General features: G+C 46.2%; 1 protein-coding gene across 3 annotated transcripts in view; it reads left to right on the forward strand.

Moving 5' to 3' along the window:
- Positions 1-13,895, forward strand: part of Gel (Gelsolin) — a 154,902-nt gene extending 141,007 nt beyond the window's left edge. The window contains exons 12-20 of one of the 3 annotated variants that reach the window (XR_012883872.1): positions 769-855; positions 1,255-1,444; positions 2,094-2,173; positions 2,310-2,371; positions 3,691-3,874; positions 7,967-8,077; positions 9,498-9,623; positions 10,820-10,884; positions 13,706-13,895. Coding sequence is in view for 2 of the 3 variants with exons in the window: in XM_075865294.1 (XP_075721409.1) it covers positions 769-855; positions 1,255-1,444; positions 2,094-2,173; positions 2,310-2,371; positions 3,691-3,874; positions 7,967-8,077; positions 9,498-9,623; positions 13,706-13,753 (888 nt within the window). In the remaining variant the exon portion in view is untranslated. Of the gene's footprint in view, positions 1-768; positions 856-1,254; positions 1,445-2,089; positions 2,174-2,309; positions 2,372-3,690; positions 3,875-7,966; positions 8,078-9,497; positions 9,624-10,819; positions 10,885-13,705 lie in introns of all 3 variants that reach the window. The other 2 variants (XM_075865294.1, XM_037412205.2) reach the window with 2 other exon arrangements.
- Positions 13,896-23,460: the final 9,565 nt, after the last annotated feature.

Here is a 23,460-nt window from a genome sequence, read left to right on the forward strand (position 1 = left end):
CCCACACTTCGTGCTGAGGCGGCGAAAAAGAAGTTGGCTGAGCGCATTCAACGGCCCGGGGAATCGTATACCTCATACATTGAGGACGTTCTTGTATTGTGCAAGCGGGCAAACTCTGCTATGTCCCAGGCTGACCGCATACGCCATATTATTAAGGGTGTAAATACGGTCGCTTTTAACGCCCATGGGTTAAAAGGGCGAAAACTTTTATGGTCTAGGCTTGTCTGTCGTTCATGCTCACGATGACGCTGATGACGATGAAGAATAAGCGTGATCCAGGCCACACATTGTGTTTTCGCCATGGATAAAACAGATTGAAGTACTCTCGCCCGCGAAAGGCAAAGCGGCAGCCCCGACAACAAGGTGGTATACTCATGAGGCGAGAGTGCGGCATGCGGCGGCTCAACACCTACGCCGACAGCAAGGTGGTACCCCGGAGTTGAAGGCGCGGAAAGCAGAGGCTCAACTGCATACATTCATTGTATATACTGTACACACGCGTTGTCACTCATTTGCATGCGTGAGTGAGCAATTTCACGGGTGGTTTATGGCAAGAACGATCCTTAGTGCTTCGGCCACTCGTTCACTTTGATTCACTTGATTCACTTTGGGGAGATGCGTACATTTTTTTTTTCGAGAAACCGGCCCGTTTCTTTCTTTTCATCGGTTGAATTCAGCGCCAAGTCGTCCTTGTTACTTGTTTCAGATTTTTCTTGTTTGCGTACCTTCTTTTCCTATTTCTAACATTTTTCAATATCGAAACCACAGGGAAACGAAAGCAGTCAAGACGAGAAGGCTGCGTCTGCAATCTGGGCAGTGAAGATGGACAACGATCTCTGCGGAAAGGCCATTCAGGTATGCGCGCTCAAAGTTTGTTGGAACGTTGAAGAACCCCATGTGATCGAAATTTCCGGAGTCGTGCACTATGGCGTCTCTCATAATCGTATGGTGGTTTTGGCACGTTAAACCCCACACATCATTATCATCATAAAGATTGTTGGAATTCTTTAACATTTTTTTACTAACGGAGCGTAGCTATCATCTGGTATATGCAAACTGTTAACGACCTTAATTTTGCTTGCTAAGAGCTTTAGGTGACCTTAATGCTAGATTTAGGTGTCTTCAATGGCGCTAGATCCCAGTGTTTGAAAACTTGTGTTGGGTAAATTTTAGAGTTAAAGAAGACTGGGCGTCCTGCAGCAATCGCTTACTGATTTACGTTCACTGATGCGTTGACATCTAATCGCTGCACAGGTGCGCGTGGTTCAAGGACACGAGCCAGAGCATTTCCTGCGCATGTTCAAGGGGCGCATGATCATCTTCAGCGGTGGACACGCCAGCGGATTCCGCAACCTCAGGGACCACGACACGTACGACGTCGACGGAACGCGCATGTTCCACGTCAAAGGAACTTCAGACGTCGACGTCCGGGCAGTCCAGGCAAGTTCTACTGAGTTTAACGATTGCCTCCTAGCCACAGAAGACCAAACGCATTATCTTTATATGTCACTGATTACCGATATGCTTCTTAAGTAACGCTGTAAGGCTTTCTCTGATTTATAATCCACGAGGCAAACTCAAATTGTCTGTTGAAAATATTTAAGTTTCTTTGCTCTATATCATTTTGCGTGCCGTGACTGTTTTCAAATCTACAAAGGAGCAGTCAATGAGGCTGAACGATAGACGCTTTATTTCTAAATAGCCGTGTTGTTGCTCTGGGGGTCCAGCTTGAAATACAGTTGTGATTCCCAATCTTATTAGTTCAGCTCAGCGTGCCTCAAGTGGGTCATTGCTTGAAGTACAAAAAAAGTAGATTTTTGAACGAGTTAGAATACGTAGATGATGCTCCTTGGTATTTCTAGTAAATATTAGGCAGCGTGTTGTCGTACTTGTGGCAAACCTAACACGCGGATCTGCGATGTCCTAATTCAAGGTAGCGTAGTTGAATGGTGCGTCAGTATTAGACGATCCTCCGTGCGCGTTGCTTTTAAACTACCTGTTCATTGTATTCGCGTAGAGCTTTTTTATGGCTTTTAATGGCGTGAAAGCGTAATTTTTAACTGTACTACATGCTGCCACGTACTCGCAGGTAGACGAAGTGGCGGCTTCGTTGAATTCCGAGGACGTCTTTGTGCTAGAGACACCAAAGAATACCTTCCTATGGCTGGGAGAGGTAAGCGGGGCTGTATGTCGTTTGCACGTGAGGTGCCCAGTGACTTGAAGCCCTATATTTGTCGTATTCATAAGTTTGTAATTTTCGTAGATGTGCGCGTGTGCTAATCTGTTGACTTTCTGTTGCCCACCCGCAGTTTGCCGACCCATCAGAGATCGCCATGGGCCACAATGTGGCGAAGCTTGTGTCACCAGATAGGTATACGCTCTCATATATTCTTTGTAGCATTGCATGTCAACAGTGCGGATTGTGCTGTAAATTCATACTTATTCTTCGTTTTAGGAGGGAAGCCTCTCAAGGCGTTGGTCTGTCCGTCCCTTGTATGTATGTAGTAGTACGTAGCCACCGGTGGCACATACCCGCTCTTGAGCGGGTATGTGCTACAACAGGGGATGCGAGATGGGAGATCGCAGTACTTGCAGTGTTCACTAGATGGAAGCATGGACGGACGAATATACAGACTAGCACACGGACGGATGGATGGACAGACGGGCGGACGTACGGATAGATGGATGGACGCACGAACAGACAGACGTACAGACAGACAGACAGACGTACAGACAGACAGACAGACAGACAGACAGACAGACAGACAGACAGACAGAACAGAGACAGAAACAGAGACGGACAGAGACAGAGACGGACAGAGACGGACAGAGACAGACAGAAACAGAGACAGAAACAGAGACGGACAGAGACAGAGACGGACAGAGACGGACAGAGACAGACAGAGACAGACAGACGGACGGACGGATGGACGGACGGATGAACGGACTCACGATCAGACGCACGGACGGACGGTTGGATGCATGGATGGACGCACGGACGGACGGTTGGACGCATGGATGGACGCAGGGATGGTCGTGTGGACGGACGGAAGCATGGACGGGCTGATAGACGCTTCGCCTCACTCATCATCATTCACTCCATGGATATGCTGTAGTTTTTTTTTTTACATTTTTAACGTGCATTCAAAAGCGGTAATAGCTGACAAAATGTGGAGCTCATCGGTAGTAATTTTTTTTAATAATGTCTAGTTCATAGGGAGGTACAATAGAGTTAATGGTGCCTTTCATGTAAGACGCCTTTAGAAACTCTTCAGCTAGTCAAGGCAGACACCTCTGCCACATAGAATGTGCAACGCAGAGGCCCTGCCTCTTCTGTGAAGAAAACTCACTGCAACTTTGTTTAGAGGTAAAAAAGAGTGATGAACTACAGCAGTTAAACAGAACATATTCCTTTTGGCGATTTTCTATTGAGTGTTTCAAAAATTATATGTGAAAACGCGCATATATACATAGGCTTTGTAGTGGCGTGATCAAAAAGAGGTTTGCCAAATTCTTAAACTGAAAAAAGAGGTTTGCCAAATTCTTAAACTGTATAAATACATGGGAGGAACACATCTCGATTCCATTCTTCAAAGAGATTTTGCATTTTCGTAACAAAAAACAGCGCTGCGTGTAGTCTCGGTTGGAGCTCGAACTTACGCGGGTGTCGTGCGCTCGTTGCGATCGCAGGCAGGCAGTGGAAGTGAAAGAGGGCTCGGAACCGGTCGAGTTCTGGAACTCGATCGGTGGCAAGGGTGACTACAAAAAGGGACACCAGGAGGTTCACAACCCACTGCTCGAACCCCGCCTGTTCAAGTGCTCCACAGCAACCGGAAAGCTGCGCGTCATCGAGATCTGCAACTTCACCCAGGAGGTATAGACAATTTTCACAAGGAGGTAGCCATTTTTTCGCCGCAGTGCCGTCTATAGCGTCTGCCATGTTTCGCCGCCGTGTTGGTGTGTGGAGATATGCGGCGGTGTGTGTAGCGTATGCGCTCACAGGGCATTGCGGTTCTTCGCGGTACACAGTCGAAACACAGCAACGCTTCGCGAGTGTAAATGCGTTAATAAGCAATCGATAAGCCGTCAGCTTCGAAATTGCTGAAACAGAAAGCGGCGACGACCCACGAGACGTTCCCGCAGTGGTGCCGACGATAGGCAGGAGATGAGTAGAATTTCAATGCATTCCTAAGTAGCACGTGTAAATGGGTAACTGGTTACTGTGTATGCTTTGTTGTAGCTGGCCTCGTGGGGAGTTGGGAGCATGCACTAGCGTTAAATTTTGGGACAACTCTCGAAGTAACCAGTGAACTGTAAATGAGGACGAGCGAATACGTACGCTATGGTCCAGCTGCGCTTTAAGTGCGCGTATTAGTGTTTATCATGAATGACTGTCGGGTTTATTTGCGTGATTCTTTAGGTTTAACGTCAATCTTTATTCGCTTGCAGATCATTTCGTTTCGCTCAGGAGGTCGCAACACAAAGTTCATAGAACGAAAGAAATGCTGGTAAACAGTTACGTGGTCAAAAACGTGGTAAACTCGTTACGTGGTCAAAAACGTGGTAAACTCGTTACGTGGTCAAATCTTGTCTGGTCGTTGCGCATGTAGGATAACAAACGGCGTAGAAGCAACACAAAGACAACATGAAAGTAAACGTCTTGCATATCTGAAAGCACGGCATGGCGCAAATGCGCTTCGGTGCGAGCACTCGCCACTGGAGATACTTCGAGAGTGCGCCCATTTTCGGTAACATTGTCGTCGTTTTTTAAATATCTCCACGACGAGCGCAAGTTTTTAGCAAATAACAATCGTTTGTAGATTATTCACAACACTATTCACAACACATGACAAAAAATGCAGTTTTCATAAAACATCCCCAGTGTTATCGCCGCAACATTGACAAGTTGAGAAATGACGTGCCATCAAAAAACGCTGGAGGCACGTTCCTGAGCCAAAGAACGCTTAAGCCAAGCGGGCCTTTCTGCTATGCAGTTTGAAAATCGCTCATTCTCTAATTTGTAAATTTCACACGCTTGGATTTCAGTAGAGCCACAGGCGTTGCAATTCATGTGCTGTTGCATAGAAATAAGATGTTGATGCCACAACAAAACTCTGGGCAAAACATATTTTTGTGGTAACCAACCACTTTCAGAATATTTCTCCTTGCTGCCGGTTACGAAGTGTAAAAGCACGCAAGCAGAATTGCAAACTGGCGTAATAAGGAAACGGTCTCAATGGCAGACACCTCACATAATAAAATATTTGTCTGAGAAGGCCTGTGACACAGATAAGTCATTTCGAAGGACGTTGCACCTTGGTTGCCAGCTTTTTGCTATTTCGATAGTAGTTGCGGCAGCCAAACACAGCGCCATGGTAGCCTGTCAGGCTATTCTCGTCCAATATTTCTATTTTCTGCAGCACAACTGCTTTAGCGCATCAAAAAAAAAAAAAAAGTCAGAGCTTTACCGAAAAAGCGAATCAATGAATGTGATGGCAACAAATTTGGATGTCACGTGAAGAATGGCAAGTAGATCAAAACGTGCCCCGCGTTTCTCGTGCACAAATGACGCATGAAACGTACTCTCTTGTACAGATGGACGCGAATAAGCATCTCCATTGTTACTTCGCTATGCCTGAAAAGTGCGCCCTTTTCGCAAATTGAGACTGTGCTACGATTGCAGTGACCATTGTGCGCCTGGTAACAACATAATCGTTCCGGTGAAAGCCCAAGGCCAGCCAAGGCTTACGATTGTCCCCACCGCGAGATAAGCAAGGGCACGCGTGAGCGTCCGCCCTGCCCGCTCTCCGCGGGGCAAAGTATGCGTGGGAGATGAGAGCGCGTGCCACCGTGTCGTGACGATGTGGCGACACGTGCTCATTGCTCGATCTTGCTGATAATGCAGAAAACACGATAGTTCCCCCCGAGATGCCCATCACCAGCCGTAAGTGGCAGGTATAAATAGCTTGCTGTTTGAACGTTGAAGGAGGTGCTCCTCTGATGCTCAGTGGTTAACGCCTCACACTCACGTTTCAGAGGTTCGACTTTCGATTTCGCGCGCCGGAGTACTTTGTATTATTTTAGGGGCGAAGCTCCTTAGGGCGTGGGCGGTGCGTCCCCTGTAGCCTGTATGTAGCCACCTCTAGTTTAGTCCTTGCAGTGTTCACTAGATGGCGGTACCGTCCCCTGTATGTAGCCACCTCTAGTTTAGTTCTTGCAGTGTTCACTAGATGGCGGTACCGTCTCCTGTATGTAGCCACCTCTCGTTTAGTTCTTGTAGTGTTTACTAGATGGTGGTACTTGTAGCTGATGATGAAAAGATGCAAGATGTTATAAACTAGAAAGCGGTACTTGTAGTTGATGAAAGACGCGAGATCCTATAAAATAGTAATGATGTCACATATGGCGCGTGTCATTGGTTGAAGGCAATCGTTCGATTTAGTGCGGCGACGTACGCTAGGGGGAGCGATGTAATAAAATCGAGTGGGCAAAATGTACAGAGGATTCATGGTTTACCAGGTTTACCTCCGGAGCTTCGCCCACTCATCACCATTCACTTCGTGGATATGGCGGAATTTTTTTTATTTCTTGGGTTTTCACACACACACACACACACACACACACACACACACATACATATATATATATATATATATATATATATATATATATATATATATATATATATATATATATATATATATATATATATATATACCGTGATTGACGCACGCCTGCGGCAGTCCACATAATTGCTGTTGCAACGAAAAAGAAACAATGCGGCAATCCCCACACACCAGCGGTGGTGGCGGAGGAGAGGGAGGGAAAAGAGAATGCTCCGATTCGCGGCTACGCTTCTCCTCACCGCTAAAACGGTCTGTACGCGCACCTGACTTTCATTTTGTTATCGTCAACTCTACCGCATTTACTTCATTACATGTAGAACGAGTGCGCGTGGCGTTTCTTTTGGCGTATTATCTGCAGAGGGTTTTTCTGTCTTGCTTTTGGAGTGTTACAGGCTTTCATGTAAAAAACAAGCGACGCAATTACCTGTACCAACGGTTTACACGGCTGGTCGACATCATGCCCGTTGAACTACTTTTACTGCGCGCATTTAACAGTAATGAATTTCTGCGAGAAATTTACGCAACAGATTGGATAAAATGGTTAGGTTACTCAAGAGAGAGGACGGAGAAAAAATGTATGCCGCCTTCTGTCGATCAGTACCGCATCTTTCCTGGAGCAAAATTACAAAAAAAGTAGGAGTGCAGAAATATCCACAATTTCGAATACATCTAACTGTTTCTCGGTATTCTAAATTATGACTTTTTTTTTTCAATTGGGACACGAGTCATCAAAACACGGCGCTTTATGAACAAAGTACCCTATGATTATGTACAATTTTAAAATATTTGACGATGAGCTGTTATCTTGTTACATTTGTGTCAAGTTGTCATGTTCCATAGAATACAAAGCAATTGTTTGTCGTTTAATAAGGGACTTAGGTTTCCCAACATGCGGGTGTGTATAATACTATACCCATGCATGAAGTCTTTGCATTAATATCTTCTCAGTAATCGCGGTAAGCCATTCAGTAATATATTTCATAGGGAGAAAAATAATCGGCTTTCATTTAGTGGGATGTGCTTCTCGTTTAATGCTCACACTCAAAAATATTGATATTGCAACACTACTATATTGAGAGGGAAAGCGTGTCGTGGCACCTTGAGGTGTGGCACCTAATACTGCTGTGACCGATTGCGTTGTGGACTAACGTGACAGGGACGTCTATAAGAATTGTTAACCACCTTACTGTTCATATGGCGGGAAGTTTTGAGCGCCTGCGTACGGGAGCCGACGCAGACAGAATTGCGAGCTAATCTAAATGCATTACACGCAAGAAAAGATTGATTCAGAAATGCTCCGCGGGATTCTGCTCGCATCACGAAGTGTATTGACTGCGCAGGATCTGGACGTCAATGACGTCATGATGCTGGACAGCGGTGACGAGGTCTACGTCTGGATCGGCAAGGGATCCACCGAGGAGGAGAGAACCAAGTCGCTCGAAGTGGCCATGGTAAGGCGCCAGGGTTTGTCAGTCTTTCTTCGGGTACTTCGACGTGGAAATTTTGGTCTGTCTCTGTTTTTCTGTGTCTGTCAGTCGCTCTATCCAGCCACTAGAGCGAAAGTTTAACCACTTGCTGAGCGACCACCCATTTTGACCTCCTGGTTGCGTTCATACTCGTTAACATTGTCAATCAAAAAGCTACATATAATTTTACCCGTATTGGGGCGCTACATCAACTCGTGAGTATTGCGCAGTTACTTTATTCTTAAAATGCATAAATGCGTAATTCTTAAGACCGCAATATATGAACGAAAATCAGGTGTTTCCTAGGCTTCACTAAATCTACTTGGTGCTCCCACCTACCAGTGGATTTGCATTCTAGGAAAACTTCGTTTCTTTGAATTGCTGCTAGATGGCGTACATATCTCACGTAGTGCCTACTCGCCAATTTTTTGGTGTAGAACGTCTAATAAACGCTTTATTATTTTGCTTTCCTAACGGAACACCATAGTTTTTCGGCTACCTTTGCCAGCGAAGTGCGCAGATATTCCACTATTTTTTTGTTTTTTACTATTCCCAGTAAGAATTGAAGTTTAGTTTTATTTTGGTTACAATTGCGTTGTTTGTTGATCGACCACAGCAAGTAGATCAGTATGCGCACTTTACCCCAACACGCCACGGTGGTCTATGGTTATGACGCGTGACTGCTGACCCGAAGCTCGCGGGATCGAATCCCGGCCGCAGCGACTGTCTTCCACGGAGGCGGAAATGATGGAGGCCAATGTGCTTAGATTCGGTGCACGCTGAAGAATGCCATACGGTCAAAACTTTGGAGCCCCCACCAATACGGCATGATATCTTGGATTTTGGAAGCGAAACCCCAACAATTATTATTATTATTATTATTATTATTATTATTATTATTATTATTATTATTATTATTATGTGTACTTCATATTCCACCCCCACCCTTTTAGGGGTAGCACAAAAAATTTACCTGCACTGAAGTAAAAACATGTAGCTTCCTAAAGTAGCTTCATTTTCTTAATGTTTCGCATGCTGCGACTAAACGAGAAAAAGAAACATTGACATATAATTTTGAGCAAATGAGAGAGTTTCAGTGCTGGGGCCTCAGCGTACACGTGAGCCCTTGCATTCCTTTGTACTCTACACAGCTGCGGTGGTGAAAGAAATGCGAGAGTGTTGGGCACCCGGTTCTGTAGTAGTTCTTTGGCTGCCATTGTGCGCTATCGATCACAGTGCTACCATTTTCCTGATTCATTTAAATATTTGACACTAATTCCGTATGAATTTTGTGTCAAAGTGTGCCTTCCTCCCACCTCGAGCTGTACTCATCCAGCGGAAAAAGCCAGAAACATTCCCTCCCGCTAAATTTATGAGCAGTGTTGTGACGGTACCCGATTCGCAGGAGTACGTGAAGACAGACCCAACAGAGCGAGACCTTGACAGCACTGCTATCATCACTGTGAACCAATCTGAGGAGCCGGATGCATTTACGGCACTCTTCGACCACTGGGACCACAACCTGTGGGAGGTATGCATCTGCTGAAAAGTATTTATAAAGCTTTCATTATTTTACTTTATTCGTGCATGAACGTAAAATAAAGAGACAATCGTTCTTCACGAGAGTTACGTAACGACATCGGTAATCTGTTACTGCAACGATAAGCGCCTTTTAAGTTTGTAGTTGAATGTGGCAAATAACCTCCTGCCCGTTATATTGATACTGTTCGAAGAATATTGATGTCGACTCTCGCTGTATCCTTGTTTTTCTCGTGATGAAATATGCTTCCTTAGCATATGGACGTGCACGCAAGAGATAACTGGTAGAGAATTCTGTTTATTTTGGAAACAAAATTTGTGGGGATTGTATCACACAAGCGTTTGAGTCGGCCTATGGTGTAGCAAGGTTGAGAGATATGTAAACGATCACTTTCGTTTTGCTTCTGCCTGGCTGTAACTTCCTCTTAAAGGCGTGCACCAATCCACCTTGCTTGTGGGAAGACGTGTATTATTCTTTAGCGTACTCGTCTCATCACATGGCATGCTGTTTTAGTCGATCTTAGTCTTGGTGACCGTTCGGTGGATACCAAGGTTTGTGGAATGTGACATAACTACAAACATAGTTGGAGTAATACGCATGAAGTAACATCTTATACGTTTCGCATGATGTAGCTACTGAGATGTACTAGATTTTCATGATTTCAGCGAATAATTGAAGTATCGTCAAGAAAAGTGTAGCGCTACTGTCAGGAGCAGTGTTGGACGTATTTGTAGAAAGAGCGCATGTTTTTTTTTTTTTTTAGCGTGTAGTTAGTGTGTATGCCGAGTTTCGGTCAATGACGAGCCACAAACTACGCGTTGCAGTGCCATATGGGTTATCCGTATGTGCGTGAATGTGACAGCAGCGCATCATATCGCATCAGTAAAGAACGAGTCTGCATTGCAGAGGTAAGAAGATCAACAGTCTCACCTTTCATATCGTAAATATTAACCGATGTTGAGAATGCTATAATAGTTGTTTAAGGTCAAGTTACCATTTATTGCTTAGACTTACTGAAGGCATCAACTCCTTTCGCGGTGGACACGATGCGCCAAACGTAAAAGATGCGATGCTGTCGCATTCACGCAAATGACGCTTGCGAATCATCCTCGTTGTTGACAGCATTGTTTTTTTTTTTACGTTTTTCCTGTTGCTCCCTCGTCCTGTCCCCGCTGGCGGCCGTGCAGAAGAGCCGATAAAAACGGCGGCTGGTCGCTGCGCCAATCCCCAAAAAACGTTGTTGGCATGGCCCGTACGTACGTTGGGTTCTAACCACACCGGCACTGTCCGGTTTTCGCCCTGGCTTCACTACTAACTTTCCACGCTGCTTACACATGAAAAATGAGCGCTGATAAACACGCCCTAACACCGTTTCGTATGTCTGGTATGTTGATGAAATAGCTAGTCCGTCTTTTTTTTTTTGTTCTTCTTTTTTTCATATTTCGCGTAACCGCTAGCGGTACCTTCATTTCGGATGTTTTACCGTGTTCACAAAAATAAATCTTTGTGCAACTGTACTATACTACCAGCACCTGTGGTAACGATACCGTAAAACCAACATCGGAATAGTTATCTTAACGCCCATTTTCTCACGCGAATACGCAATGATAAGTATAACTTTGCTTGAAATCGCGTTGAGTAATTTACTGCCTCGCATTTTTTGACATTCCCGCACATTTGGAAGTTGTTGTGATAGTGTGGCTGCCTGTCTTTAGAATTTACTTTCGTGCAACGATACAGCCGGATGATATGATTAGTATTATCCTGCAGCGCTTCTAGCTACATAGAAGCATATCTGGGGATGAATAACTGAAATTGGTATTTTCGTGGTTGCTATAAAGAACAAATTACATGTAGTAACGCCATATCGGCGAACAACAGCTTTGTGTTCACTTCAAATTTTTTCGCTACATCAGCTCGATTTTGCAATTTCTCTTCAGGAACGCCACACCGGACGCGTGGAGGTGAAAACGGAAGAAGTACACAGTGCTTATTTAGATATGGGGCTCACGCGCATGTGGTTATTTGGCAGTTGGACGCTGCATGTGCATGAGGTACAGCTCTCGTATGGGACGATCGCGTGAAAATTGGTTTTAATACAATGCGGAGCAGTTCAAACCACCTCTGTACGAGATGCACGGGCATTAATGTAATGGGAATTGACGTAACAGCCCCGGGTCTCCCAGCGCATGCTTAGTCGTCTGACTTATTTTGCTGCTTGCATTCTAGGCTGCGGCATGGCTTTAACGTTTTACGAATGTCTCTGTTAAAACCTCTCTCCATCCACATTTTCTTTTTTTTTTCGGTATTACCACTTTAACCCGTTGTATAATCTTCATCTAGAAAAGAGTGCGCAGTCTTATCAATGGTTTTGTAGTTTTATATTCGTAACACTATGAGGGCACCGCATGCTTCCTGACGCACAGGTCATGAAATGACGACAGGGACGCTAAAGCGTAACTCAGTTGTGAATTCATCGTGTGCACGGCAATTGTGCTAGAAATACTTTGAAAAACAGCACATCTGACCGGATTTTGTTGTGATATGTATGCTTTGTGGCCGGCGCTTAAAGCATTAATTGACCTTAATCAACCCACGTGTTCGCAAAAACACTTGTCAACTGACGTGAAGCTTGCTTATTTGACGGGATAGAGAAACACTAAAGATGATATTATCATTGTTTCCGTTCTGAAACCTCTATTTGAGGTTTAAGGAATGAGGTAACGAACTCTTTCTCTTTGGTCAGTTGCACTGTGAATCCACAGCGAATTATAATAAGACGGGAAATAGCAAATCTCGAAAAAACACGTTTGCTGGGACAACTGCACACGCTTTATGCACTTGCTGTGTGCATGCATTGTCATTGTCACCCCGCACAATCAAACAACATATAGGGTCGCCACCTGTCCAGTTTTAGACCATGCTCGGCCGGTTTTTTAGACAGCGGGCCGGTTGTCGGTCCGCCCCCGCCCTTATTGGTTGGTTTTTTTCAGAGCAGTCACCGAAATTTCATTGTAATCACGGCTATATTTATGGCAGCCATTAGGCTTGTACGTGAGCTCAGTGCGTAAATTTTGTTTGTAAATCAGATTTATTTGGCTCACGGGAAGCAATGTTATATTAATTGGCACTGCATGCATGACAAAGACCTAACATAACGCCTATTGTTGAGCACTAATTTAATCTCCCGGTAGCTAATCCCTCCGACCCCTCCATCGAAGAGCAGTTTTTGTGTTCGAGAAAAGGTGGCAACCCTCACATCATCACTTGTAGTTCACTAAGATCTTGCAAGTGAGTCCTCTCTCAATGCTTCGGTGACGCTGATGCGTTCTTGTTCATCTCTAATTTAACGGATATAATAAAGTGAGGCCCAAAGTTAATCGTTGGCGTGATGACTTTAAACAATATGACGACGGGTAACACATTGAGGAGAGCTAGACTATCGCTTATGTAGAAACAGGGATATAGCTACTTAGTTCTAACCTTTTTCTTCGTATAGCTGCCGATGTTTAAGCTAGTTGACATGCAAAATGGAACTCGATATGCTGGAAAACTAGGCATAAGTTCTCACAGTTTTTTCCCCCGAATTGTACGAGACAAAATAAGTAAGCGAAAAATGGCTGTATTTTGTTGCCTTGTACATTCAAACTCTATTTAGGATAGTTTAATTATTGAAGCAATTTAAAAGATTGACTGAAGGGAAGATACTCCGCCGCCTGGGTTTTTCATTACGAAGAAGGAGGGCGTTCGTTATGTTATACTTAGTTTTTTATCCAGGGCATAGTTACATTCATCTGGTCGTTGTATATTTGAGCACTGCAGAAAAAAAAATATTGCAAATGTCTATTACCATGGCTCCTCTGACCTTTGAACTGAGGCGGAACAGTGAAAAAGTAGCTTTATTGGGAACAGGGTGATCTGAAGTTTTTTCTCGCATTTGACGAACACAGAGGTGACTCACTTGCACAGTACTGCATGTCGACGGATTCATTGGCCCTGAAATAGTTCTGTCCCATTTCTTTTTCCGATTTCTAACGTTCTTTCGTATTGGCGGCGCCATGTTCTTTTTCCAGAACATTCCCACGTACGAGGAGCTTAAGCGTCAAGTTACCCGACTGTGAGTTTCGGGGCGCCGAAGAAAGCCTGCGGCCACAGCTTCGGCCAGGCGACGCCTTTCTGTTGTACCCCGGGCTGTTGGACAGCGAGACGGGAGCTGTCTGCGCGTGCCTTTTCAGGCTTGCAACATTCACTCCCTGCACTCCATGTTTTGTCTTTTCTTTATTTTCTTTTTGTCGGAGCCATTTCTGAATGGTGGCTTAATTTTGCCTTCATAAGAGGCCATTGCCTCTCGCACCGATTCTCTGTGGTTGAAAATGAAAAACGTCCGCGAACACCGCTACCTCGTCAAAGGCAGATCCCTCCGACCAAGCCTTTGAGTACATATTAAATGTAGTCCAATATTTGTAAGTGAACATTAACTAGCTGGCTGGGCCAGCTTGTGTGCCTTGCGCCATCAGCGATCCTATAGCGGCTGGCAAAAGTAAACAGAAGTGCAGGTTCTTGAGTTTAAGTTTGTTTAACGGAGCCCACCGATTCCCTTCAAGATATCAAGCGATACTGAGGCAGCCTGATCTCGCGAGTCGCTCTTCGGTGTGTTGCCGTGCTCGATATCCCGAAGACAGCATGTACCCCGCGCGTCACCCGATCTTTGAGGCCGCAATAGAAGGAGAGAAGTTTTGAAGATTTCCGCGTTTAGCACAGATATCGACGCCTGTTCTTCGCAGCATTGGAAAACCAACTGTTTTTTTGCAGGCGGAACTGAAGCATTGCAAGCTTGCTGTCGTTTAGCGAAATAGGACTTGCATTCACAATTATGTTGAGTATGCCACAAAGACATTCTGCGCTGAGTATTTTTCGTGCAGTGTACATTGACGTGCCTTGCTGCGTGGATGAATTGCGTGTGCCCTTTGCATGACGCTCTAGCAATCGAAGTGATGTTTCGGACGTAGAACGTACTTACGTAACAATCTTCGCTCCTTATTCAGCGTGAATGCCAGTCGAATGCACCAGCTGTTAATCTATGTTTCCGAACAAATAAATCGTACCACTTTTTCGCAAATTATTCCACCGTCTTTCGCGTTCGATAAGTATTGTTTGCCTCGACGGTGTGTGCAAGGACTGCACTTCGAATAAGTCGCAGCGTTCTGTGTGTTACTTTTGCGAGATACATAAGCTATTTTAACGCACTTGCGTATTGTCCAGAGTGCTGACGTAAATTATGTGACCCAGCGTAAGTGTGTTTTAGTATGCTTCGTTTTTTTTTTCAGTTTTTATGATGAAATAAAGCATTGAGTGTTGTTATGGTCGGCTGTCGGTGTTCGTTATTAGATACACTTTAATATCGATATCTTATTAGAAGCGTCAGATGAAATTTAATCGATCTTACGTTCACTGGGAGCTATGTCAAACATAAATTATTTCCCGTGGCAAAGTATGAATATACATACTGTTACATATATACATACATGCATATGCATGCTTACATGCATGCATGCACGCACACATGCATACACGTACATACATACACACATACATACACATACATACACATACATACATACATACATACATACATACATACATACATACATACATACATACATACATACATACATACACGTGCACGCACACACACGCATATATTAGCAAATTATGATAGTGATGATGATGCATTGAAATTCAATTAGTGTGATTACTAAGACGAATGCCGGGTGTCCCGCCTAAAGCAGTTTGATTTCACATGGTCATGCACTGGCTGTGAAACATTTTCCTTTCATCATCTTCTCATTCATAATCATCAGTGGGAATATGCCCCTGCAGGGCAAAGGCTTCTCCCATGTTCCGTCAACCATCCCATTCAGGTACTTGCTGCTGTCACGTTATACCCGCAATATTCTTCCTTACTTCTTTAATGACGGCACAGATGGTGCTTCATCATTACCCTTCGATGCTAATACGACATATATGCAGATGGCTCTTGCAGCGAAGAAGGGTCAGCCTGTGTGGTCTTTATACCCAAAATTCAAGAAAAGAGAATGTATAAATTATCGCACAAATCTCCTTCAACGACATCAGACTTGGTGGCTATTTTCGAAGCAGCTAAGTTTATCTGCGAAGATTCTGGGATGCAGCAACGGGTGGTATGCACGGATAGCAAACCCGCCCTTGGGATAATCTAACGTGCGAGATCACCCTACAAAAAAAAAAAAGGCGTAATAACACAATGTGTTGCAGAAATGTGGAATATGCCTCAGCGCAAGGTTGGTTTATGGAAATTTTTTCATAAATTAACCTAAATCGCTTCATTTCGGCGAAAACAAGCAACAGGCGCTGCGGCCGGCATCACGAGTCTCGCCGCCGCCTGTGATTGGTCGAAGCTCCATGACATCACGCACGGGACGGTGATGACAGCTGACTGCGCTCTCTAGCAGGCGATGCCGGATTTTTCTGTTGAAAACGGGTAGTTGCCGTTAGTATGGTGACCTGTGGAAGTCTTGACGAGTTCGCTGTACATCCGTACATATTCGAGCCGGTCACCACTGTAAAAGCGACGACCGAAGAAGTCAGCGCTGATGATGCGGCACAGGAAAGCTATTCCCAACCAGCCACCTTCACCCGCGTCGGAAACAGACTGGTACGTACAAGATGCATGTCAGTGCTTTCCAGTAAACCGATACCTTGGATAATAAATTTTATAAGGAACAATTGCATCTGCACCAGCTTGTAGCCGCGTATTGGCATGGTCGTGTGGAAACATCAGCTGTTGGTGGATTGCACTGCTCAGAGTGCAGCGTTGTTGATGCAGTCAGTATCGCCCTTCGCAGCGGGCAAGAAGCATCCGATTAGTAAGTGTGCTGCTGCAAGAAAACATATAAAAAAATAGGCAGAACCTATGTCTTTTGCCAATCGATGTTATGCGAAGCATGTGGTGGAAAGGCGACTGTGTTGTAATGTTTTTCTGAGCAGTTAAGAGATGACGCTAATGTTATGTACAAATTTTGTACGCGCGGACATAAGTTAAACAGTCGCATGTTTACTGTTGCGTAACGATGCCAACAGTGGCATGGGTATTAGCAACAGCAGAAACATAAACGTAAGCTCATATGTAGCGCATGTGCCAGCGCGGATGGCGGTCATGGACAGTGCTAGATAAGTGAGCTTCAGTGGATGGCGCTTCACTACAATTTTCGCTGATTCGGCGTGACGGCTTATGATAGCAGTACATATGTAGTGTTTATAAAATTGAATAGCCGCATTGCAACCATAGTTTTGCTAAATATACACTAGGGAACTCTGGCGCTAGTATATATATATATATATATATATATATATATATATATATATATATATATATATATAGGCGCTGCGACGCGTAGCGCTTCGGCGAGCATGATAATTATGGGTACAACATGAATTTGCCATTTGCCTTGTCTGCGTACTTTACATTCATTGCGGCTTCGCGTGGCTTGCAGCTGCTTTGTCGCGAAACAACAAACGGCAAATGTTCCGTAGTTACGCCGGACCACCTTAGTCTTTTAGGCTTACCTCTTCAAATCAGGTCATGAAGTGAAAAACTGTTCTGTCCTTCGACACAAAACCAAAACACAGCAACAAATGAAGTCACAAGTGCGTTCGCCACCCGCAAGCACAATTAGGCAAATCTGCGCCATACCCATAATTCCCATGGTCACTGAACGATCGCAGCGCCAGTGTCCCGTCTAGTTAATTTGAGGAAACTCTATGACTGCAACCACACTTGACGTTTCGCGAACATAACGGTCTACTTGAAAAGCAGTCCTGATTCCGAGACTGTCCATCCATCCACCCGCACGTCCATCCATCCGTCCTTGCGTCCTAACGTCCGAACATCTGTGCATACGTCCACCTGTTCGCCCATGCGTCCGGCCATCTGTCGGTCCTTTATACTAGTCGGCGAGTTCAACGTATACAATATGGAGCTTAGTTCTTATATTATTGTCCACTCGTCGTCATTCGCTTCGCGGAGATGCACAGGTTTTTTCTTAAAGCTTTCGAACTAAACTTTCCCATGTCCGCGCCGTTTCTTGATTCACATTGTCACGATGTTCCAGAAGTACTGGGAGGGGGGGGGGGTGGTATGAAGCTTTCAGGTAGCTAGCTCCTGGACAATGCGTCAGTCGCGGCTGGCTCTCGAGCAGAAAAGAAACACGCGATCTTCTTTTTTTCCTCCTGTGCGAGAGCCGCTCTTGCCCTCGACCCACTACGTGCGGGTGGCATTATCCCTTCTCAATTTCGAAAAGGAAAAAAATACCGAAAGAGAAAAAGAAAAGTACATAGCACCACGACGATGCTACAACATGGGCACGTGAAAGAAAAAAAAAAGAAATAGAACATTCGGATAAAGTGAAAGTAAAAATTAAAGAGCGTGCCAATAAGGAAAAGTCAGACGAGCAAGCAAGTTCACAAAAGAAATCAAGAAAAAGCACAAGAAGCGGCGAACGGCGAAGAAAAAGTTACGAACAACACGCAATAGTCATGCGTGAAACGTGAACGATTTCCAACCTCGGTCATGTCCTGGTACCTGCCTGCAGTGTTGAGTTCGGAACCACTTCATAGTTCACATCAATGACGCGGCGTCACACTTTATATGGACCAAAGTACCGGCTCAGTATTTTTTCACTAAGGCCATGGAAGCGGACGCGAATCCACACCCAAAATTGATCTGCGGTGTTGTAGAACACTTCTCTGTGGCGGGTGTTATAACGTCGTGAGTCTGCCTGCTGTTGCTGGCCGATGTGCAGTCACGCAAGCTGCCGAGCTTCCTCAGCACGCTCTGCGAATTCTTCGGTGTCAGTTGCCAACTCGTCATCCTCTTGACCCGGTATAGCATAGAGTACAGCATGGTATGCAATTCGCTGCTGTAGAGAAGCCAAAATGGCGTGAATCACCTGGATTCTTGCACGGTGGTATTATGTGCGAAGGTCACGTAAGGCAATATCCAATTACATGTTTTGTGCTGTACTATATATACATTGGGATCACGTCTGCGAGGGTCGTATTCGGTCGCTTGGTAAGTCCGTTGGTTTGCGGGTGGCACGCAGTTTTATTTCGGTGTCTGGTGTTGCTTAGTTTAAAAACTTCGTCCATAAGCTGCACCGTGAATGCAGTCCCTCTATCCGTTATTATACTGGAAGGAGCACCATGACGTAACACGATGTGGCGCATGAGAAATTGTGCTACCTCAGAAGCCTCGGCCCTTGGGATCGCCCGCATCTCAGCGTGGCGTGTCAAATAGTCGGTCGTGACCACCACCCATCCGTTGCTGTCCGCAGACAGGGGGAATGACAAGTGTCATGCAGTGAGTAGCCCGGATGACCAGATGTGGGTTCGTCATGGCAAGCGAACAGGACGTCGTCTCGCATGTCTCAAAGAACCACCAGGAGGTAAGCATGGTTGTTCGAACGGGTGTTCTTCTTGTACAGCACACCGTCTCGCAGGCAGAACGACGTCAACGAGCGGCATGAATGACGTGGTATGATTGTATCCTGGCCCTCTAAGTGATTGATGATTGGACGAATCTCTGCGTCATTTTGATGCCGTTTGCTAAAGTCTGATGAGCTAATGACGCTCAGAAAACCTTCATCGTTCTCTGTTTCCTGACTGACGAGATAAAGGGGCGCGCGTGACAGTGTGTCAACGTCTTCATGCTTATGGCCGGACTTATGAAATATGGTGAGGTCAAATTCCTGCAGCCGCAAGCTCGACCGTGCTAGTCGTCTTGAAGGGTCACGCAGGCTTGCCAACAAATAGAGGGCGTGGAGGTTCGTCACTATCTTGAAGGAACGATCATTAAGGTGTGGGCGAACCTTGATAATTGCCCACACAGCTGCGAGGCACTCTTTCTCCGTAGTGGAATAATTCGCCTCGGCACGGGATAGAGAGCGGCTGGCGTAGGCTATCAATCTTTCGATGTCATCTTGACGCTGAACGAGCACTGCACTGATACCAATGTTAATAGCGTTAGTATGCACCTCCGTTTCAGAATCATGGTCGAAATTAGCGAGAACGGGCGCTGATTGCATGTGCTGTCGCAGCTCATAAAAAGCAGCTTGTTGCTCGTTTTCCCGGACAAATGGCGTGTCGTCCCTTGTGAGACAAGTCGGGGGTTCCGCTACCTGTGAAAATTCATGAATGAACCGGCGATAGTAGGCGCACAAACCGAGCGAGTGACAGACGGCTTTCTTATCGACAGGAGCTGGTGATTCGGCAACGGCGGCAAGCTTGTCTGTATCGGGCCGGACCCCTTCAGCGCTAACTACATGCCCAAGAAATTTGAGTTTCTCATAATCGAAGTGGCAATTGTGTGGCTTTAGTGGGGGGTCTGCCGATCGGATAGCCTCCAGCACGCTGCGCAGGCGGTGAAGGTGCTGCTCGAACGAGGCAGAAAAGACCACCACATCACTAAGGTAGACAGGACAAGTCTGCTACTTCAGCCCCGTGAGGACAGTGTCCATCATTCGCTGGAAAGTTGCCGGCGCTGAACACAAGCCAAAAGGGAGTACTCTAAATTAGTATAGGCCGTCTGGAGTCAAGAGGGCTGCTTTCTCGCGGTCTCGCTGATCTACCTTGATTTTCCAGTAGCCGCTTCTCGGATCGAGATAAGTGAATTAATAGGCATGATGAAGTCTATCCAGCGAATCGTCGATACGCGGTATCGGGTACACATCTTTTTGGTCAGGTTATTAAGCTTCAGGTAGTCGATGCAGAAGCGTATCGTCCTTCTTTTTGACAAGGACGACTGGAGATGACTGTGGGCTGTTGTATGGTTCGATAACGCCATCGTCAAGCATCTCGCGGACTTGAGTACATATCGCTTCACATTCTTTAGCCGACACGCGGTAGGGGTTCTGGTGTATCGGGTGCGCGTCCTCGTACGTGATCATCCTATGTTGGGTGATGGACGTCTGGCGGATCTTTGAGGAACCTGAACTCGAACAATAGTGATCACTGCGTCGTGTAGTTAATGGTGGACAGATCAGAATTTATGCCAATATTACTAATTGATGTGTCTGGGGTATCCACTAGTTCGGACGTGAGACAGTTGGGGACGCTTGCCATACTTCGTGGGCAAACGCTATCGAAGTGCAAAGGAAAAGGTGATGATGCTCGTTGCTAAAGCTGGTAACGAGCAATTCAGATCGGCCATCAGCAAGTTGTACTTCACATCTAACTACACAGATGCCTTGCTGCAGGAGGTGTTCTAAGTTTGTTTCGGCCACCTCTTCGCCATAGTCCAAACCACAGCATGTGACGTCGACTAGAACACTTGCTCGTGGAGGAAGCGTCACGCTCTGTTCAGAAACACGGAGTAAATCGACACAATTTTCGTCTTCCTGTACGTTATTTGCTCCTTGACCTGAGAACGCAACGTGGCGCTCTTGCAGATCAATATTAGCGCTATTGTAAATCGACACAATTTTCGTCTTCCTGTACGTTATTTGCTCCCTGACCTGAGAACGCAACGTGGCGCTCTTGCAGATCAATATTAGCGCTATTCTCCTGCAGAAAATAAACTTCCAGAATGACGTCACGAGAACATCCGTGTAGAACAAGGTAGCTTGCTACGAATGTATACCCTTATCTGCACTCTAGTTGCGCAGGCGCCCAGTGGAGTAACAACGTGGCCGCTAGTCGTCAGAATATGCGAGTTATGCCACGGCGTGACTAATTTCTTCAGCTGCGTTGCCAGTTTCCCGCTCAGTATGAAATAGTCTGCGCTGGTGTCCACTGACGCATTAACTGCGCAACCATGAACTGATACGTCGAGTGAAAGCCGCTCAACCTTTGAGGCAGCAGGTAATTTCGAACCAGTTTCTGTACGGCTCTGCGTCAGTAAGAGGTCTTCAGTGCTTCGATGTCCAGTGACCCCGCCACCATAGATCGCTTTGGTTAGTTTCCCGGTGGGGGCTGGGAGACCGTGCGGTATACTGCTGTAGCGGCGATGGCGAGCGCGCCTGGCACCCGGTGGTGCACGCTGCTGGGAATTGTAGTTTTTATGTCGTGGGCACTGGCGGTACAAGTGATCAGCTTCTCCGCAGTGAAAGCATAGAGGCTGGCGATCAGGTGTGCGCCAAAAATCGGACTTCCGAGGAGACGTGTGTCGATTGTCGATGTACTGGACCGGTTGCACCGAACGATGGGCGACAGAAGCGCCACGGACAAAGGGCAAGAGCGGTGGCGTGTACGTGCCTTCGTCGTACGACATTTTCTGCGCTGGCTGGAGTGAAACAGTAGAAACAGGATGAACTATCAATGCTGGTGATGCAGCAGGGCGCTTCAAGGCTTCCGCGTAGGTTGTCTCACGGCGATATTCAGCAGGAATCAGCGCAGCTGTATCAGGAGGCAAGGTGTCCCAGAGGGCCTGGTGCAGCTCATCTTTGATCACAGTTGAAATAGAGCTAACCGTAGGATGAGGTGTAACACCGGCCTTTCGCAACTCTTAACGTACTATATTACGGACAAGTTCATGTAGGAAGAACCCCAGGTGGTCGAAATTTCCGGAGCCCTCCACTACGGCGACTCTCATAATCATGGTGGTTTTGGGGTGTTAAACTCCACATCAATCAACCAAGTTCATGTAGGCAGTCATAGCTGGTTCCGGTGGCGGTGAAAATGTCAGCAGTAGACATGCCACTAACTAGCCTGTCGTATAGGTTGGATCGCTGCTGCAGCATTTTTTCCATTGTCGTGGCCTCAGGTAAAAACTCCGTGACCGTCTTCGGAACGCACCGCACGAGGCCGGCAAAAAGCTGCTCCTTGACGCCGCGCATCAAGTGATGCTACTTCTTGTCCTCCGTCATTTTTTAATCGGCCCGTCAGAAGAGGCGCGTCATGTCTTCGACGTACGCGGTCATAGTTTAATTTGGCAACTGGACGCAGGCCAGAATATCTCATTCCGCTCGTTCTTGACGATCAGCGCTGGCGTAGGTCTGCAGAAGTATACGAGAGAATTCGCGCCACGGCGTCAGCTGCTCCTCTCGGTCATGATACCACGTACGTGTCTAGTGTTCGAGATAGAAATACACACGACCCAGTTTCGCCGCGTCGTCCCACTGATTCAAGGTGACTACGCGCTCGAAGTGCGCCAACCAGTCATCAATGTCCTCGCGCTCAGTTCCATGGAACGTTGCCGGGACACCTGGGCTTTCCAACGTATAGCGGTTCTACGTCGCCCTTCCCGTGCCGGTTGGCGAGGTTTGCACCGAAGCGCTAGTCACATTTGTCAACGTGGTGAAAGCAGTCTCGTCGACTTCTGAAGGCGATCCCATGATTCGGCAGCTCGCCCATTGTACGGCGGTGTTGACTGGCACTGGACTCGTATCACACCTCCCTGGAGGGTTCTGCAACATCCGTGAAACTACCCAGCACCTCCACCAGTTTTTCACGACGCTTCATAAGTACGGGGGGGGGGGGGATATTAAGCCATCGGGTAGCTAGCTTGTGGACAATGCGTCAGTCGCGGCTAGCTCTCGAGCAGAGAAGAAGCATGCGATCTTCGTTTTTGCTTCAGGGCAACAGCCGCTCCGCCCTCGACCCACTACGTTCCGGTGGCACTATAAACTGTCACTCACCTTCAGTGCATTGCAATTCACTTCAGTTCATCTTAACCCGGCGTGACAGCTGTATCGTAGGAGTACATAATGTTGCGCATGCCTGGGAAGAAAACTAAGATGGCTGAACTTGCTGGCTGCCCCAAGCTGGAGCAAGAAAGAAGACGACGACACTGCGA

This window comes from Rhipicephalus microplus, chromosome 1 (genome assembly GCF_043290135.1).
Source record: "Rhipicephalus microplus isolate Deutch F79 chromosome 1, USDA_Rmic, whole genome shotgun sequence".
Lineage (NCBI taxonomy): Eukaryota > Metazoa > Arthropoda > Arachnida > Ixodida > Ixodidae > Rhipicephalus > Rhipicephalus microplus.